The following is a 20,940-nucleotide window of genomic DNA, read 5'->3' on the forward strand; positions in this document are numbered from 1 at the left end:
AGATTGAAAGCCCAAATAAGTAAAACAAAATGTAGTAGAGAAATAATTTGCAAGATGTAATAATTATCATTAAAATCAACTTACTGGGCCCGTAACAATTGGTCTTATAGTCTGAAAACCAGGAGAAAAACAACGTAGTTCTGTCTTGGGTGAACTAGTATTTAAAAAGAACAGGAAGAGAAATAAGCATAGAGACATACAAGATTAGTAAAAACTCCCCTACTACTTTTTAAGCCTAAAAACATTAATTGTATGTTAATTAGAAAAATAAAAAATATAACAATACTTCTTTTGTCAAAGAGATTTTGTCTTTTTTTTCACACCTATGCAATGGGAAGAAATTTACATTCAATCACAGCCTTGAATCTGAATGTTCACACTATATGAATACATTTTTATGTGTAAATACACACATTATATTGACATTCATGGCAAAAATCTTACCTTTTATTTTTCACAGAACAAGTTCCTGGCACACTCCACTCAGAAAATGATGTTCCTTCATACTCTAACTTAATCTAAACAAGAAGGTAAGATAGTTCAAATAAAAAAATCTGATCCAAAATTTTTATCTCAGTGTTCTGATGTAAGGCTCAATTTCCTGGGTTCTTACAATTAAAGAAAGAATAACTAAAATTTAATTCCTTTAAAACTGTACAAAGTAATGTGACAAAGGAAAAGTAACTTTTCCAAGACACTTCAGATGTCTCCCCCCCAGAAACTATAAGACTCTTATTTTATTTTACTTCAAAAATAATCTACCAAGTGTCTAGCAGGTGACTAGCACTCCACTAGATTCTAAGGATGAAGAAAAATGAGTGAGACAAGATCCTTCACTTAATAACAAGTCATGGTAAATTCTGAAGTCCTACTCTTTGCATATCCCTGACTCTACCACACTAACTTCCATCAGTCACATTTTCCTTATTCCTTAATCCTTTTTTTTTTCCTTCTTCCACATTCTTTCATTTATAAGTTCTTTCCCCTTTTGAAGGATACTGATCCACTTTCTAACATCATTAGTCTTAGTCTCAACATTGGTCCTCTTCCTTTCTTAAGGAAGCTCCAGGCCCAGCATGGAGCCCAATGTGGGGCTTGAACTCACAATCCTAAAGTCAAGACTGGAGCTGAGATCAAGAGTTGGACACTTAGCCAACTGAGCCACCAGGTGCCCCTGTCTTCTTCCTTTTTTTTTTTTTTTTTTTTAATTTTTTATGATAGGCACACAGTGAGAGAGAGAGAGGCAGAGACACAGGCAGAGGGAGAAGCAGGCTCCATGCACCGGGAGCCCGACGTGGGATTCGATCCCGGGTCTCCAGGATCGCGCCCTGGGCCAAAGGCAGGCGCCAAACCGCTGCGCCACCCAGGGATCCCCCTGTCTTCTTCTTAAGCCAGGTTTAGAACCCAATATCACCTTTATAGTAACAATTATGTATATACACATATGTACACGTTTCATGTAAATATATATACATAAACACTTTTTCAGTGTTTTTAGTTGTAAAATGGCGATTATAATACCAGCTATCTCATAAATTTGAAATTATAGGATTAATGACAGTGTATAAGAAGAAAAAAGAGGAAAAAATCACCAGAAGATATAGCCCTGAAATATATAGAGCAAAAAAAAATTTTTTTGAGTATGGTTGACATACAACATTACAATAGTTTTATGTATACAACATTGTGATTTCACAAATTTTTATATTACGCCACGTTCACCACAACTGTAGCTACCATCTGTGAAGATACATTGCTATTACAATATCATTGACTATTATCCCTTATGCTGTGTCTTTTATTCCCCTGATTTATTCATTTCATAACTGGAACACCCATTCACCCATTTTGCCCAACCCACTATCCTTTCCTCTAGCAACCATCAGTTTGTTCTCTGTATTTATGGGTCTGATTCTGCTTTTTGTTTATTCGTTTGTTATTGCTATTATTTTTTAAGGTTCCACTTGTGAATGAAATCGTATGGTATTTGTCTTTCTCAGTCTGACTTATTTCACTTAAGATACCCTCTAGTTCCACACAGGTTGTTTCAGATGGCATGATCTCATCCTTTGGTATGGCTCTGTAATATTCCTGTGTGTGTGTGTATTCCTTAACCATTCATCTGTTGATAAGCAATCTTACTTATCTATTCATCTATCGATAAATACTTAGGTTGCTTCTGTATCTTAGCTGTTTTCAGTAATGCTGCAATAAACAGAGGGGTGCATTAATCTTCTTGAGTTAGTGTTTTCATTTTCTTTGGGTAAATACCCAGTAGTGGAATTATTAAATCATATTTCTATTTTTAGAAATAGTATTTAGTATTTCTATTTTTAATTTTTTTAAAGATTTATTTATTTGACAGAGAGAGAGCTTAAGCAGGGGAAAGGGCAGGAGAGAATCTTGAGCAGACTCCATTCTTTTTTTTTAATATTTATTTATTTACTTATGATAGACATAGAGAGAGAGAGAGAGAGAGAGGGGGAGACACAGGAGGAGGGAGAAGCAGGCTCCATGCCAGGAGCCCGATGTGGGACTTGATGCCGGGACTCCAGGATGGCACCCTGGGCCAAAGGCAGGTGCCAAACCACTGAGCCACCCAGGGATCCCCGAACAGACTCCATTCTGAGCACAGAGCCCTACATGGGGCTCAATTCCATGACCCTGAGATCATGACCTAAGCCCAAACCAAGTGTCTGATGCTTAAACTGACTGAGCCACCCAGGTACCTCTCTGTTTTTAATTTTTAAAGTAACCTCTATACTGTTCTCCACAGTGACTGCACCACTTTGCATTCCCACCAACAGTGAACAAAGATTCCTTTTCTCCACATCCTCACTAACACTTGTTATGTATTGTTTTTTATTCTAGCCCTTCTGACAGGTGTGAGATGATATTCTCTCTGTGGTTTCAATTTGCATTTCCCTGATGATTAATGATCTTGAACATCTTTTCATGTCTCTGTTGGCCATCTGTATTATTTTCTTTGGAAAAAAATGTCTATTCTGCTCTTCTGCCTATTTTTTAACTGGATTATTTGATTATTTGTGGGGTTCTTTTGGTGTTGAATTATATAAATTCTTTATATAATTTAGATATTAACTCTTTATCGGATAGCTCATTTGCACATATCTTCTCCCATTCAGTAGGTTATCTTTTTGTTCTGTTGATAGTTTGCTTTGTGATGCAGAAGCTTTTTATTCTGATGTAGTTCTAATAGTTTATTTACACTTTTGTTTCCCTTGCCTAGGAGACATATCTAGAAAATGTTAAGGCTGATGTCAGAGAAATTACTGCCTGTGCTCTCTTCCAGGACTTTTATGGTTTCAGGTTTAATCCATGTTGAGTTTATTTTTGTGTATAGTGTGAGAAAATGGTCCAGTTTTATTCTTTTACATATTGCTGTCCAGTTTTCTAGCACCATTTGTTGAAGAGATTGTCTTTTTTCCATTGGATATTCCAGTATCCTTTGTCAGATATTAATTGACCATATATTCATCAGTTTATTTCTGGGCTTTCTTTTCTGTTCCATTGATCTATGGGTCTATTTTTGTGCCAGTATCATATTGTTTTGGTTGCTGCAACTTCGTAGCATATTTTGAAATCTGGGATTGTGATACCTCCATCTTTGTTCTTTCTCAACATTGTTTTGGCTATTTGGGGTCTTTTGTGGTTCTACACAAATTTTAGTATTATTTGAAAAACGCTGTTGGTATTTTAATAGGGATTGCACTGAACCTATAGATCATATAAGGCAAAATTTGATAGAAGTACCAGGAAAAAATTTCAAAGCCACAAATATAGTGGTAGATGTTTGACACACTTTTCTCAAACTACAGATAATCCTATATATAAACCTACAAAATTAGCCAATATAAAATAAAATACATTCTTTTCAATCTCACATAGAACATTTGCCAAAATTGATCATATTTACAAAAGAAGTCTTACCCAATCTCAAAAAATTATCTCACATACTATGCCTTTGATATTAATAAAATAAAATCAGAATTTCTCATAAAGTTAGCCAGAAAAAATTCTTAGGGTATTTATAATTCTTAAAACAAAAAACAACCCAAACTTTACTTCTGAATGATTTATAGGATAAAAGAGAAATCACAATGCAAATTACAAAATATTTATAAATAAAGAATAAAAAAATTCAATGTTCTCAAAACTTGTAGTATATAGTATGTTAGTCCCTAAAATGAAATTTATAGCCTTAAATATATATATGAAAGAAATAGGGTAGTTTGAAAGTGAATAAACTTGGTTTTTAGTGTAAGATGCTAATAAAATAACAGAGAAAACTGAAAAAAGTAAAAGGAAGGATACAAAAAAGAAGGGAAAAGAGGCATTTACAAAAGAAAACAAACTGGGGAGAGTTAGTGGTGATGTAGTTTTTCAATCTAGTCAAATTCCCTAGTAAGCACAACTAGGGTAGTACCAATGAAACAGACAATAAAACAGCACTGGACAAGGTCAACAATAAAACTAAGTGACAAAGTATTCCTCAAAATCCTAAAATAAAAGTGGGCTGGAACAAACCAACTAAAACAACCAGATTCATGGGGTATCAGCATAGGGAAGCAAAAGAAAGCAAATATGGCAGACCTTAGCAGAGAAGAATATTTAAATCAGTGATAGGCATTCATTGGAAACCATGGCAGGACATTTAGACAATAGCAACTCTAAACCAGAACAGTGGTTGTACTTTTCAATTTTTAAGTCAGTCCAAGAGATCCATAATAATATTTGAAAGGATAACAGAACCTGGGATCTATGAATACCAAAACAAGGACCTATAGATACCTTCTAGGACATGGTTCTGTAGTGAAAGGAAAATAATTTCAATTGAGCTGGAGTGGGATAATAAAGGCAAAGGAAAGAAAAACTACAGATGAATGAGAGAAGGAAACAGAATCTGGAGATCTCAAAAAGTATTAGCCTTATTTTTGGACACTTTACAAAACAACAACAGAAGACAAAGCTCTAAAGCCACGAAGTTAGAAAATTTATTTTGACTCACCCCTCTTTAAAGATTAGGAAAATAAATTTCATGTAAAAAAAAATAAGGCAACAGAAAAAGGATTACAGTCTAATTTCACACAGCTATTATACAAAAAAGAAAATACAAAGCAGAATAACAGTCTCTGTAAGAACATACCTAATAAGTAAATGAAAACTATGACTAAATATGTGGGTTTGTCTTACATATCAACTTGGCTAGATTACAGCACCCAGTTATTTAATCAAACATAGGTTTTGCTGTGAGGATATTCTATAGATGCGGTTTACATCTACGATCAGTTGAATTTACGTAAAAGAGAATACCTTTGATAATGTGGATGGGGTCTCTTCCATCAGTTGGAAGTGCTTGGAAAAAAATGGAGGTTTCCTAGAAAATAAATTCTGCTTCAAGACTGCTGCTTTAACTCATGCCTGAATTTCTACCCTGCTGGCCTGACCTAAAGATTTCAGAGTTGCCTGTTCCCACAATTATATAAATCAATTTCCTAAAATAAATCTCATATATATGTATAAATTCTGTTGGTTCTGTTTCTCTGTTAGAACACTGGCTGACATACCTACTACCTCAAAATGAGGCAAAATAAATAAGAGAATGATAGAAGTTATGAAAGAACAATATAAATCAGAATTTAAAACTTATAAGCAAGCTAGAACTCCGGAAAAACCTAGAAATAAAAAGTCACATCAGAAATAAACCAAATTAGAAAAATCACAATTGTGAATAAACAATAGATAAGGCCTTGAGATAAATAGGTTTTTAAGAATAAAAGAGATAGAAAAAAAAGAATAAAAGAGATAGAAAGTAATTCAAAAGTAAGTGACAAATATAAAAGATAGGCAAAGAAAACCCAATTTATGTATAGTTGCAGATCCTGAAGAAGAAAACCTAAGTGTTTTGAACAGAACAATGATATCAATATTAACTGTAATTCAAGACCAATATATGAACTAAAATAATTTGAAACAACATACTGAAAAGGCATAGCTTATACCTAGGAAAAACAATTAAGAATGATTAAAAAATAAAAGCAACTAGGATTTATATTAATAAAAGCACTGGGCTTAAAAATAAACACTTTGGGGATCTTGACCAAAACAACAATAAGAACAAGAAAATGCATGTTATTCATAAAGGAAAGAAAATCAGATTTCCAGCAGAGTTTTTGGAAACAATACTTACTCTATGTCAGAGACAACAAAGTAGCATATATAAAAAGAAATAGAACACAGGGTGCCTGGATCACTCAGTCTGTTAAGCATCTGACTCCAGATTTCAGCTCAAGTCATGATCTCAAGGTCTTGGGATAGAGCCCTGTGGTAGGCTCCATGCTCAGTGAGGAGTCTGCTTAAGATTCTCTCCCACTGCTCCACCACCCACTTACACACACACTCTCTCTCAAATAAATAAACAAATCTTAAAAAAGGAAATAGAAGAGAAGCCAATAATCTTTATATCCAGATACACCAACTTTTATTTTAGGGATCTTTCAAACCAACCCAAGCTGCCAAACTATCCATAAAATTCAAAGATATAATCAGACTTTATACAGAGCTACTATAAGAGAATAGAAAATAAAAACCAAAGCATTTTAGTTAATAAAAGTCCCTTTAAAAAAACCAAACACAAAAGAAAACTGCAAACTAACATCCTAAACTGAATTAAATATCCTCAAACAAGCATTTGGTGATAAGAGAAAGAAAAATCTTGAATTATAAATTCATAAACTAGGTGAATCACTATACTGTATACCTGAAACTAATAAACTAATATAATTCACCATACCAGAATTAAAATAAATTGATAAGCTAGGAACAGAAATTGAACCACATATAGAAATAACAGTTGAGGGATCCCTGAGTGGCGCAGTGGTTTAGCGCCTGCCTTTGGCCCAGGGCGCAATCCTGGAGACCCGGGATCGAATCCCACATCGGGCTCCCGGTGCATGGAGCCTGCTTCTCCCTCTGCCTGTGTCTCTGCCTCTCTCTCTCTCTCTCTCTGTGACTATCATAAATAAATAAAAATTAAAAAAAAAAAAAAGAAATAACAGTTGACTAAACCAGCACATGAACTATGATGATAAAGGAATGAAGACTAAAATATACTGGTGGGAAATTATATGTGAATAAAAATTTAACAAAAGACATTGAAGACCAGAAAAGACCCCGAATAGCCAAAGGAATGTTGAAAAAGAAAACCAAAACTGGTGGCATCACAATTCCTGACTTCAAGCTCTATTACAAAGCTGTAATCATCAAGACAGTATGGTCTTAGATGCACAAAAACAGGGCACATAGATCAATGGAACAGAACAGAGAACCCAGAAATGGACCCTCCACTCTATGGTCAACTAATCTTTGACAAAGCAGGAAAGAATATCCAATGGAAAAAAAGACAGTCTTTTCAACAAACGGTGTTGGGAAAATTTAACAGCCACAAGCAGAAGAATGAAACTGGACCATTTCCTCACACCATACACAAAAATAGACTCAAAACGGTTGAAAGACCTAACTAAATGCAAGACAGGAATCCATCAAAATCCTAGAGGAGAACAGGCAGCAATCTTGGTGACCTAGGCCACAACAACTTCTTATTAGACATGTCCCCAAAGACAAGGGAAACAAAGGCAAAAATAAACTATTGGGACTTCATCAAGATAAAAAGTGTTTGCAAAGCAAAGGAAACAATTGACAAAGCCAAAAGATGACTGACAGAATGGGAGAAGATATCTGCACATGACATATCAGATAAAGGTCTACTATCCAAAATCTATAAAAATCTTATCAAATTTAACACCCAAAGAACAAATAATCTGATCAAAAAATGGGCAGAAGCCATGAGCAGACATTTCTCCAAAGAAGATATACAAATGGCCAACAAATGCATGAAAAAATGCTCCACATTGGGATTCCTGGGTGGCTCAGCAGTTGAACGTCTGCCTTTGGCTCAGGGTGTGATCCTGGAGTCCTGGGATCAAGTCCCACACTGGGCTCCCTGAATGGAGCCTGATTCTCCCTCTGCCTATGTCTTTGCCTCTCTCTCTCTCTCTCTCTCTCTCTCTGTGTCTCATGAATAAATAAATAAAATCTTTAAAAAATGCTCCACATGACTCAGCATCAGGGAAATACAAAACAAAGCCAGTCAGAATGGCTAAAATAAGTCAGGAAATGACAAGACGTTCAGGAGGATGCAGAGAGAAGACAACCCTCTCACACTGTTGGTGGGAATGCAAACTGGTGCAGCCACTCTGGAAAACAGTGTGGAGGGTCCTCAAAAAGTTGAAAATAGAGCTACCCTATGACCCAGAAATTTCACTCCTGGGTATTTATCCCAAATATACAAATGTAGTGATCTGAAGGGGCACCTGCACCCCAAAGTTCATAGCAGCAATGTCCCCAATAGTCAAACTATGGAAAGAGCCCAGATGTCCATTGACAGATGAATGGATAAAGAAAAGGTCCAATGAATACTCCTGGAATTCATTGGAATATCTCCAATGAATACTACTCAGCTATCCAAAAAATGAAATCTTGCCATTTGCAACGATGCCAACGGAACTAGAGGATATTATGCTAAGCAAAATAAGTCAATCATAGAAAGTAAATTATCATGTGATCTCATTCATATGTGGAATTTATTTTTTTAAGATTTTGTTTATTTATTCATGAGAGAGAGAGAGAGACAGAGAGAGTCAGAGACATAGGCAGAGGGAGAGCAGGTTCCATGCAGGGAGCCAGATATGGGACTTGATCCCATGACTCTGCGATCACGTCCCGAGCCAAAGGCAGATGCTCAACCGCTGAGCCACCCAGGTGCCCCCATATGTGGAATTTAAGAAACAAAAGAAAGGCTCATAGGGGAAGAGAGGAAAAAATAAAACAAGATGAAATCAGAGAGGGAGACAAATCATAAGAGACTCATAGGAAACAAACTGAGGGTTGCTAGAGGGAGGGGGGTGGGGAGATTGGATCATTGGGTGTTGGGCATTAAGGAGGGAACATGATGTAATGAGCACTGGGTGTTATAAGGCTGATGAATCACTGACCTCTACCTCTGAAACCAATAATACATTATATGTTAATGAACTGAATTTAAATTTAAAAAAATTTTAAGAGGCATTAAAAAAGGTAGAAAAACAACTTAGACACTGTAAGTGGAATAAGTAAAAAGAAGAGAGAGAGAAAGTGATTGAAATGGAAGGCAGACAAAATCCAACTCTTACATAACTGGAGTCCTTGAAGTTGAAAAACAAAACAGAACTAATATTTAAATCTGTATTAAGAATGCTTTACATAAAGAAAAGTAGATCTGAATATCTATCTATCTATCTATCTATCTATCTATCTATCTATCTATCTAATTATAGAGAGAGAGATTACTGGTACCTGGAAAAATGTCCAACCAAGCTCTCCTTTCAGTACTAAAGTCACAGAAAAAAAAAAAGGTTTAAGAATTCAGGAGGGGCACCTGGGTGACTTAGTTAGTTGGCTATTGGACTCTTCATTTCAGCTCAGGTCATGATCTCAAAGTCCTGGGATTGAGCCCCACATTGGGCTTTGCACTCACCCACATTGGGCTTTGCACTCAGTGGGGAGTCTGCCTGAGGTTTCTCTCCTCCTCCCTCTGCCCCTCCCTCTCTCACATGTTCTCTCTCTCATTAAAATAAATAAATAAATCTTAAAAAAAAAAAGAACTCAGGAAAGACTATATCGAGGAGCCTTTTATGAGAAATTTACTATAGCAAAGGACAGCAAACTATGGCCTATGTACCAAATCCAGCTCATCACCTGTTTTTGTAAATAAGAATGAGAATTTCATTATTTAGTGTCCATAACTGCTTTCAGATTATAATAGCAGAGTTAATTATTGTAACAGGGATCATCTGATTTGCAAAGCCTAAAATATATGCTATCTAGCCATATAGAACTTTATCAACTACTATGCTAGAATATAGTACACATTGGCAAAAGGATTAATGGTGAGCATTAATATATTTGATTGTAGATAAAAGATAACACGTGAAGATAAAGGTTAAAGGATAATACATGTTATATATATTCTGACAAAGAAATAATGCAACTAAAATTTTTGATGGAAGAAGGATAAAGAAAAGAATAAGCTCCTTAAACGTTGGCCAGAAAGACTCAAGTGTAGGTGACCTTTGGTTTAGCAATGACTTTTTATTTTTTATTTTTTTTTATTTTTTTTTTTAATTTTTATTTATTTATGATAGTCACAGAGAGAGAGAGAGGCAGAGACACAGGCAGAGGGAGAAGCAGGCTCCATGCACCGGGAGCCTGATGTGGGATTCAATCCTGGGTCTCCAGGATCACGCCCTGGGCCAAAGGCAGGCGCCAAACCGCTGCGCCACCCAGGGATCCCAGCAATGACTTTTTAGATATAACACCAAAGACATGATCCATGGAAGAAAAATTTGATAAATTGGGCTTCATTCAAATTAAAAACTTCTGCTTTGTAAGTCACTATTAAGAGAACGAAAATGGAATCCATAGTCTGGGAGAAAATATTTGCAAGATTACTTGTATCTGATAAAATCTAATATTCAAAATATTAAAAAAAAACCTTAAAACTCAACAATAAGAAAACAAAACCCTGATTTTTAAAAATGGACAAAGGATCCAAACAGGCACCAAAAAAAGATATATAGATAACAAATCAGCTCATGAAAAGATGCTCAACCTCATGTCATTAGGGAACTGCAAATTAAAACAGTGATATAGAACCAGACACTTATTAGAATGGTGAAAATCCAAAACATTGACATCACTAAATGCTATTTAGGATGTGGAGCATGAGGAACTCTCCTTGCACAAAAACACCTCTGCATTCTTTAGGGTTCACTACCCAAACCTCCATATCTCCCAGTCCCAGGCAATAACTAATCAACTTTCTTTTATATATTTGCCTGTTCAGGTATTTCATATGAATAGAATCATACAGTCCTTTTTGACTGGCTTCTCCTGCTTAGCATAATGTTCTCAGGGTTCATCCCTATAACCAGGCATCAGTCCTTTATTCATTTTTATTGCCCAATAATTATATAATTGTCCATCATATGTACATATCCATATGCCATATGAATTTACCATGTCCATATCATATGGTATATCCATATACTCAATTTTATTTATCCCAGTTGTTGGACTGTTTGGATTGTTTCTACCTTTCGGCTATTATGAGTAATGCTTCCATGAATGTTCAGGTATGAGATTCTGTGTGAACATAATATTTTAATTTCTCTTGGATGTGTACCTAAAGTGGATTGGTGGCTCATAAAGAAGCTATCAAAGTGTTTTCCAAAGTGGCTGTACCACTTGACATTTGGCAGAAATGTTTCAGGGTTCCAATTTCTCCATGTCTTCATTATTACTTGTTATTATCTATCTTTTTGATTCTAGGCATCTAAATGGGTGTGAAATGGTATCTCATTGTGGTTTTGATTTGCACTTCTCTAATGGGTAATGTGCTGATTGGCCATTTGGATATCTTCTTTTGAAAAATGTCTATTCAGATCCTTTGGCCATTTTTTAAAAAATGGGTTGTCTTTTTATTATTGAATTATAGTAACACTTTATATATTTTAGATACATATCCTTTATCAAATAAATTATTTGCAAATATTTTGCAATTCTATGGATTGCCTTTTCATTTTCTTGCCAATGTCGTTAGAAGCCTAAATTTTTAAAATTTTGACTATGCCAAATTTATCTTTTTTTCTTTTGTTCCTTGTGCTTTTAAGGTCACACCTAGGAAACCATTGCCTGATTCTGGGTTATGGAGATTTTTCCCCATGAGTTTTATAGCTACAGCTCTTATATTTAGGTCTTGCATCTATTTTGAGCTAATTTTTGGATATGCTGTGAGGTTGGGAGTCCACCTCCATTTTTTTCCATGCAGATATACAGTTTTCTCAGCAAAACTGTTCTTTTCCTATTGAATTTTCTTACAGTCATTGTAAAAAAAACCAATTGACCATAAACAAGATTTTTTTTTCTCTATTCCACTAATCTATTTGCCTATCCTTATTCCTGTCTCACACTGTCTCAATTGAAAGCTGTAGCTCTGTAGTTAAGTTTTAAAGTCAGGAACTGTGAGTCTTCCAACATTGTTCTTTTTCTTTATTTTTTTTAAAGATGTTATTCATTTATCTCTCTCTCTCTCTCACACACACACACACAAACACACACACACACACAGGCAGAGACACAGGCAGAGGGAGAAAAAGGCTTCATGCAGGGAGCCTGACATGGGACTCGATCCCAGGTCTTCAGGATCACACCCTGGGCTGAAGGTGGCACTAAACCTCTGAACCACCCGAGCTGCCCCAACATTGTTCTTTTTCAAAAATATTTTGTCTATTCTTGTTTTCTTGAACTTCCATGTGAACCTCTGCATGAATTTCCTTATGAAAATACTAAATTAACTTAGTGGTTTTAATAGTTTTTTAGTGGATTCATTAGGGCTTTTTATATATAGATCATGTCATCTGCAAATAGAGGTAATTTATTTTTTCCTTTTCAATGTAGATTTTTTCCTTTTCAAAATTATCTTTATTTCATCTTCTTGTCTAATTGCCTTGGCTGTGTGTGTGTGTGGTGTGTGTGTGTGTGTGTGTTTTAATATAAGAGTCTTAGGGATGCCTGGCTAGCTCAAGTCAGTAGAGCATGCCAGAGTCCTAAGTTTGAGTCTTACATGGTGCAGAGATTACTTAAGGTAATACAAATAATAATAAAATTTAAGAATCTTGACATTTTTAACACACATACTAAAATATTTATGGATGAAATAATATATTTGGGAAAGCTCTATTTGTTTATTCACATTTTTTAGAGTCCATTTTGAGTGGAGTCATAGAGTATTTGTCTTTCTCAGTCTAACTTATTTCACTTAGCATGCCCTCTAGGTCCATCATGTTGTCTTAAATGGTGCAATCTCAACCTTTTTTATGTTGTGTAATAGTCCATTGTGTGTATATCAATTCATCTATCAATAGACACTTAGGTTGCTACTACATCTTGGCTATTAAAATGGTATTAAAGGAAACATACCTCAACATAATAAAGGCCATATAGGAAAAACCCACACCTACCATCATACTCAATGGTGAAAAACAGCTTTCCTCTAAGGTTAGGAACAAGACTCTCATCACTTTTATTCAACATACTGGAAGTCCTAGCCACAGCAATCAAATAAGGAAAAGAGATAAAATGTATGTATATTGGTAAAGAAGTGAAACTGACACCATTTGCTGGTCATAAGATACTTTACATAGAAAATCCTAAAGAAAAAAAAAAAGAAAATCCTAGAGACTCCACCAAAAAACGATTAGAAGTAACAAACCAATTAATAAAGTTAGAGGATACAAAATTAACATATAGAAATCTGCCCTATTTCTATATACTAACAATGAAGTTGCAGAAAGAGAAATTTGAAGGTGTAGATTTCTTGGAGTTGTATGGTCATTTTAACAATATTAATTCTTCTAAACCATGGTGTCGAATATCTTTCCATTTATTTGCATTTTCCTCTATTTCTTCCATCAATGTCTTACAGTTTCAGGGTAGGGGGTCTTTTGCTTCTGTTTAAATTTATCCCTATGTGATTTTCTTTCTTTCTTTCCTTTTTTTTTTTTTTTTGATTTTATTTCTTGATGCAATTGCAAATGGGATTGTTTTCTTAATTTCTCTTTCGAATTGTTATTAGTATACAGAAACAATGGATTTTTGAACGTTGGCTTTGTATCCTACAGGTTAACTACATGTATTTATTAGTTCTAACAGGTTTTTGGTGGAGTCTTTAGGTTTTTCTATATATAATATCATGTCATTTGCAAATAGAGATAGTTTTACTTCTTTTCCTATTTGGATGCCTTTTATTTCTTTCTCTTTCCTAATTGTTTGGTTAGGACATCCAATGTTATATTGAATAAAAGTGGTATGAACGTGTCCTTGTCTTGTTCCTAATCTTAGAGGAAAAGCTTTCAACATTTTACTGTTGAGTATGATGTGAGCTGTGGACTTGTCATATGTAGTCTTTATTATGTTGAGGTATGTTCCCTTTGTACCCACTTTGTTGAAAGTTTTTTTTTTTTTATCATATATAGATAATGAATTTTATAAAATGCTTTTTTGCATCTATTGAGATGATCATATAATTTTTATTCTTCATTTTATTAATGCTTTGGAGACAGGCTAGGTAGCATGCCGGGAGGGACAGCTGACCTCAGGAACTGATCCCATGGGCTTTGCAAAGACCCTCTCAGTTTTCTCAGTCCAGTCTCTGCCCCTAATCCCCTGTGTGACCTTTGGGACACATACTTTAATTATCACAAAAACCCCTATGTGGCAAGTATTACACTGACTGATTTGTAGATGTTGAAGTATTCTTAGAATAAATCCTGCACACTCATGGCATATGATCTTCATTTATTGTTGACTTAGGTCTGCTAATATTTTGTTGATAATTTTTACATCTATATTCATTAGAAAAATTGGCCTGTAATTTTCTTTTATTGTAATGTCCTTCTCTGGTTTTGGTAGCAGGGTCTTTTTATATTTTGGTAGAGTATGAGAATGGTTGGTATTAATTCTTCTTTGAATGTTTGGTAGAATTCACCAGTGAAGTTGTCCAATCCTGGACTTTTTTTGCAGTGAGGAGTGGGGGAGGGGTGATTTAATCTCTTTTTTTTAAGATTTTTTTTTTTTTTAATTTACTTATGATAGTCACAGAGAGAGAGAGAGAAAGGCAGAGACACAGGCAGAGGGAGAAGCAGGCTCCATGCACTGGGAGCCTGATGTGGGATTCGATCCCAGGTCTCCAGGATCGGGCCCTGGGCCAAAGGCAGGCGCCAAACCGCCGCGCCACCCAGGGATCCCTGATTTAATCTCTTTACTAGTAATTGGTCTGTTCATATTTTCTATTCATAGTCTTGTTAGGGTGTATGGTTCTAGGGATTTATCCATTTCTTCTAGGTTGTTCAACTTGTTAGTATATAATTGTTGATAGTGGTCTCTTATGATTCTTTGTATTTCTGTACTATCAGTTGTAATGCATCCTTTTTCATTGCATATTTTTGTCTTTTTTCCTCCTTGGTTAGTCTAGTTAATTTTGTTTATCTTTTCAAAGAACTAGTTCTTAGTTTTATTTATTCTTTCTATTATTATTTTAATCTCGATTTCATTTATTTTTGTTATCTTCCTTCTACTACCTTTGGGCTTCATTTCTTCTTTTTCAGTTCCTTGGTGTAATGTTGTTTGAGATTTTCTTGTTATGAACCTCCCTCTTAAAAATGTTTTTGCTGCATCCCATGTTTCAATACATTGTGTTCCCATTTTCATTTGTCTCAAGTTATTGTTTGAATTATCTTCCAATTTGTTTTTTAATGTATTGGCTGCTCAGAACCATGTTGTTTAATCTGCACATATTTATAATTTTCCAATTTTCTATTTATCATTGATTTCTAGTTTTATACCATCGCAGTCAGAAAAGATGCTTGATATATCAATCTCCTTAAGCTTACTAAGATTCGTTTTGTGGCCTAACACACGACCGATCTATTCTGGAGAATGTTCCACATATTTGGATGAGAACGTGTATTCTGCTGATTTTGGATGGGATGTTCTGTATATACCTATTCAGTCCATCTGGTCTAAAGTTTAAGGCCAATTATTTACTTTTTTTCTGTCTCAATTATCTATCCATTAATGGAAGTGGGGTATTAATGTTCTCTACTATTATTGTGTTGCTGTGTATTTCTCCCTGTATATCTATTAATATTTGCGTTATATACTCAGTAACCCCTATGTTTAATGCATATATATATATATATATATATATATATATATATATCGGTTACGTCAACTTATTTGATTGACTCCTTTATGTAACACTCTTGTCTCTCTCTTTAATCCAAAAAAAAAAAAAAAATCCACAGGCAGAGGGAGAAGCAGGCTCTATGCAAGGAGCCCAATGTGGGACTCGATCCTGGATCCCGGGATCATGCCCTGCACTGAAGGCAGATGCTCAACCACTGAACCACCCAGGCATCCCAATACTCTTGTCTCTTATTGGACTTTGTCTTAAAGCCTATTTTGAATGATACAAGTATAGCTAACACTGCTTTCTTTTGGTTTCCATTTGCATGAAATATCTTTTTGCATCCCTTCACATTCCATCTGTGTGTGCCCTTATATCTGATGAGTTTCTTATTAGCAGCATATAGATGTTTTTTTTTTTTTAATCCATCCAGTCACTCTGTCTTTTGATTGGAGAATTTAGTCCATTTACATTTAAAGTAATTACTGATAGGGGCAGCTCTGGTGGTGCAGCAGTTTAGTGCCACCTGCAGCCCAGGGTGTGATCCTGGAGACCTGGGATCAAGTCCCACATCAGGCTCCTTGCATGGAGCCTGCTTCTCCCTCTGCCTGCCTCTCTCTCTCTCTCTTTCTCTCTGTGTCTCTCATGAATAAATAAATAAAATCTTAAAAAAAAAGTAATTACTGATAGGTATGTACAGGCATACCTCTGAGATACTGCAGTTGCATTTCTAGACCACTGCAATAAATTGAGTATCACAAGAAAGTGAATCACATGCATTTTTTGTTTCCCAGTGCATATAAAATTTGGTTAGACTATACTACAGTTTATTACGTGTGCAATAGCATTGCCTAAAAATATTTACATACCTTAATTTAAAAAAATATTGTGAATAATGCTAACCATCATGTAAGCTTTCAGCAAGTTATAGTTATTGATCAGAGTACCTTAACAAATATAATAATGATGAAAATGTTTGAAATATTGTGAGAATTACCAAAATATGACATAGACACATGAAATAAGCAAATTAAATTGGGAAAATGGTGTTGATAGACTTTCTTGATGCAGGGTTGCCATAAACCATCAATTTGTAAAAAAAAAAAAAAAAGGCAATATTTGTGAGGTACAATAAAGTGCAGTAATATGAGGTATGCATGTACTTATTGCCATTTTGTTAACTGTAGCTGGTTTGGTGGTTTGATTTTCTTTTGTGGTATACTTAGATTTCTTCTTTATCTTTTGTGTATTTAGTATAGGTTTCTGCTTTGTGGTTACTATGAGTCTTACATATAAAAAGTTATAACAAATCTATTTTAAGTAGATAATAACTTATTTGGTCACAATCTAAAGCTCTACATTTTTACTCACCCTTTGCACATTAATGTCATATTTTACACCTTTTTAAATCTTGTGCATCCCTTAAATTGCAGTTATATTTTTTACTACTTTAATCTTTTAACTTTGATACTAGTTTTATAATTAACACACTACCTTTACTATGTATTTATCTTCCCAGCAAGATTTATTCTTTCATGTTTTCTTGTTACTAATTAGCACCTTTTTTTTTCTTTTTCAGCATAAAAGGTCATTATTGCATTTCTTATAAGGCTATTTTAGTGATGATAAACTCCTTTAGCTTTTGCTTATCTGAAAAATTATTTCTCTTTAAATTCTGTATGAAAACTTTGCTGCACAGAGTATTCTTGTATGGAAGCTTTTTTTTTTTTCTTTTTTTTTTTCTTTTAGCACTTTGAATATCTTGTGCCACTCTCTTCTGGCCTGTAATGTTTCTCCTGAAAAATCTACTGATAGCTTTATGGTGTTTCCCTTGTATGTAACAAAAGTTGTTTTTCTCTTGCTGTTTTAAAAAATGATTTTATTTATTTGAGAGATAGCACATGTGTGTGAGAGTGAGCATGAGTGGGGGTAGGGACAGAGGGAGAGGGAGAGACAGGCTCCCTGCTGAGCAGGAAGCCTGATATGGGGCTCAATCCCAGGACCCTGAGATCATGACCTGAACAGAAGGCAGGTGCTTAACCAACTGAGCCACTCAGGTGCCACTTTTGCTTTTAGGAAATCTCCTTGTGTTTAGCTTTTGACATTCAAATTATAATTTAAATAATTTGGGTTCATCTTATTTGGAACTCTCTGGGCTTCCTGGATCTGGATGTCTGTTTTCTTCTCCAAGTTAGGGAAGTTTTCAGTCATTTTTTTTTTTTTTTTTCAGTCATTATTTCTTAAAAGATTTTTCGGCTCCTTTCACTTTTCTCCTTTTGGGCTCCTATAATGTGACTATCAGTTCACTTGATGTTATTCTATAAATGCCTTAAGATATCTTTACTTTTTTCTGCACTCTTTTTTCTTTTTACTGCTCTGTCTTCAGGTTCACAGTTCTTTTCTTCTTCCTTGTCTAGTCTGCTGTTGAACCCTATATACTTTTCAGTTCAGTTACTGTATACTTTAGCTCTGTGACTTCTATTTGGCATCTTCTTTTTTGTATCTCTTCGTTGAAGTTCTTACTGTGTTCATCCATTCTTCTCCTGAGTTCAATAAGCATCTTTATGACCATTACTTTGAACTCTTTATTAGGTAAATTACTTACCTCCATTTCATTGAGGTTTTCTCTTATTCTCTTATTTGGAACATATTCCTATGTTTCGACTATTTCCTTGACTCTTTTGTGTTCATTTTTATGCATTAGATAAAACAACCGCCTCTCTTAATCTTGAAGGAGTGGCCTTAGGTAAAAGATGAGTCTTATCATTTAACCTTGCCCTAGTTCTGAGTTGTCCCTTCAAAACTTTGTGATTGCCCAAGCAATTTTATTTTTAATAACTTCTAGTAGATGAGGAAGTGCCAAGTCCTGTCATTGTCCCAAAGAGAGGATTTTAGTCAGCACCTAGATTCATGCTGATTGAAAGCTAGACACTCAAGTAGTAGCTTTTAAAGTATACAAATATATACAGTACTATAGGACTACAAGTGTAAGTCTCCGTGGCCACCAGAGCAGGCAATCTGGAGGTGTTCTGAGGGCAGCAATTACAAAGACCAGGCTCTAGACAAATACATAAGCTCCTTTCTAGGAGATACTGGCAAGCTGTATGAGGCAGAGGGAAAGCTTAGAGATGGCCTCTACCAGTTTATGTTCCCTGAGAACACCTTCATAGGTTCCTGGATTTGTGTCAAACCTGAATCCTGACAGTCATGCCAAAGCTCTAGGAAAAGCAAATAGGTAGACAAAAATGGTTTTAAAATGCATTCCATTAAGATTTATGAACTAATCTAATCCCTAAAGCATCTTCTGTGCAGTCAATATTTTCTTTCTTTCTTTAAATATCATTTGCAAGCAAGCTGCAATGCCACTGGTTTTACCATCTACTCTCTTGTGTTCTGTTTACTTCCCTGTTGAGAATCAAACTCTGGCTCACAATTTGCTTTACTATAATGACATAACTCCATTATTTTGGTTACCAATTATCAATTACACATTGACACATTTCTGTCACCTCCATAAAAATGATAAAGGAATAGCAGAGATCAAAAAAGATTTTTAGGGTGTGTGGCATGAGACTTTTGATCTCAAGGTTGTGAATTTGAGCCCCATGTTGGGTATAAAGATTACTTAGAAAAAAGGAGATTTTAAAAATGACTAATAAAATGGCCAATTATAGAGCAAAACTATTCAAGAAACAAAGATAAAATACATAAATAAATGATACTAAGAAATTAGTGCAAATGACAATTTAAGTGTGAAGTACAGTCTTAAGAAAGGGTAGCAATGAACTTAAAAACAAATGATACTATAAAAGAAAATATAGTTTATATAGATTACTTTTACCTGATTCTGAAAAATGTAAATACAATGACATATATAAATACAGAAGTGTAAACTGATACAATTACTTTGTAAAATCTTTTGGCACCATCCACTAAAGCTGAACACATGCATATGACCTATGACCAACCAATTCTACTCCTAACAGCAATGCAGATATATGTTAGCCAGAATTAGGCATAAAAATGTTCATAGTAGACTACCACTTCTAGTAGTCTACTAATCATAGTAGACTAAAAATAGAAACAACCTAATTGCTTACCTAGAGTAAAATGATGCATATATTATGGTATATTGATTCAAAGGAAGAGTATATAGCACTGAAACAAAACTGCAGCTATATGAAACAAGAGAGGATCAATCAACTCTACCTGGAGGAAAGAAGAGAGTTCAGAAATTGACATCTCTATTTGGAAAAAAAAGATAATACCAGAAAAATAATAGAAAAAAACAGTCAGTTGTTTAATAGGTAGTGGTTCGTTTTGTGGAGAAATTAATGTGAATGCATACCTCACATGACATACAAATGGACTCCAATGGATATATGACCTATATTTGAAAGGTCAAGATTTAAGGCATATAAAGGAAAAAATAGGAGAAATGTCTTCACAACTCTGAGTAAGAAAAGATTTTTAAGACTCCAAAAAAGTAGAAAATATGAGGTTAAAAAAAGCAGTATGTGTGGGGGGGTGGTCAACAAAAGTCAGCTTTTTCTTAAACAATAAAATATCCACAGACAACATTAAGAGTTAGATGAGTAGACAAGAGACAAAAAAAATGAAACACTTAAAACCAACATTCAACTAATATAGAGGGCGGAATGCATATAGCACTTGGTAAATCAACAAAAAGGACACAAAAATGGAAAATGGGTCAAAGGTATGACCAGGCAATTCAGAAGAGAAACCTGCATAAATATGGGAAGAGATGCTCAAAATCACTAGTTATCAGAGAGCTGAAGATAACAACAGTGATAAGCCATTACACATAATAATAAAATTGGTAAAAAAAAAAAAAAAGTAATAATACCAAACTTTGGTGAAGATGTGCAGTAGGTGGGAATAGAAATTGTGATTGCCATTCAAGAACAATCATGCAGAATTTAGTTAAATCAAGTATCTGCTCTCCCTACGTCCCAGCAACGATAGCTGAAAAATTATTGCACAGTCCCATAAAGGGACATGTAGAAGGGTATTCACCACAGTGTTGTGAAGATAGAAAGCCATGTGCCCATCAT

The 20,940-nt window shown here is 34.8% G+C and overlaps 1 protein-coding gene across 23 annotated transcripts in view; it reads right to left on the bottom strand.

Annotated features, from left to right (window-relative positions):
• The window catches only part of CATSPERE (catsper channel auxiliary subunit epsilon), a 199,931-nt gene that overhangs the window by 174,761 nt on the left and 4,230 nt on the right, over positions 1–20,940 (bottom strand). For 9 of the 23 annotated variants that reach the window (XM_072830306.1, XM_072830305.1, XM_072830298.1 and 6 more), the window contains 3 exons: positions 19,966–20,074; positions 445–518; positions 85–154 (listed from right to left, as the gene is read on the bottom strand). Coding sequence is in view for 6 of the 23 variants with exons in the window: in XM_072830289.1 (XP_072686390.1) it covers positions 85–154; positions 445–518 (144 nt within the window). In the remaining 17 variants the exon portion in view is untranslated. The remainder of the gene's footprint in view (positions 1–84; positions 155–444; positions 519–19,965; positions 20,075–20,940) is intronic. The other 14 variants (XM_072830289.1, XM_072830293.1, XM_072830288.1 and 11 more) reach the window with 4 other exon arrangements.

This window comes from Canis lupus, chromosome 6 (genome assembly GCF_048164855.1).
Source record: "Canis lupus baileyi chromosome 6, mCanLup2.hap1, whole genome shotgun sequence".
NCBI lineage: Eukaryota > Metazoa > Chordata > Mammalia > Carnivora > Canidae > Canis > Canis lupus.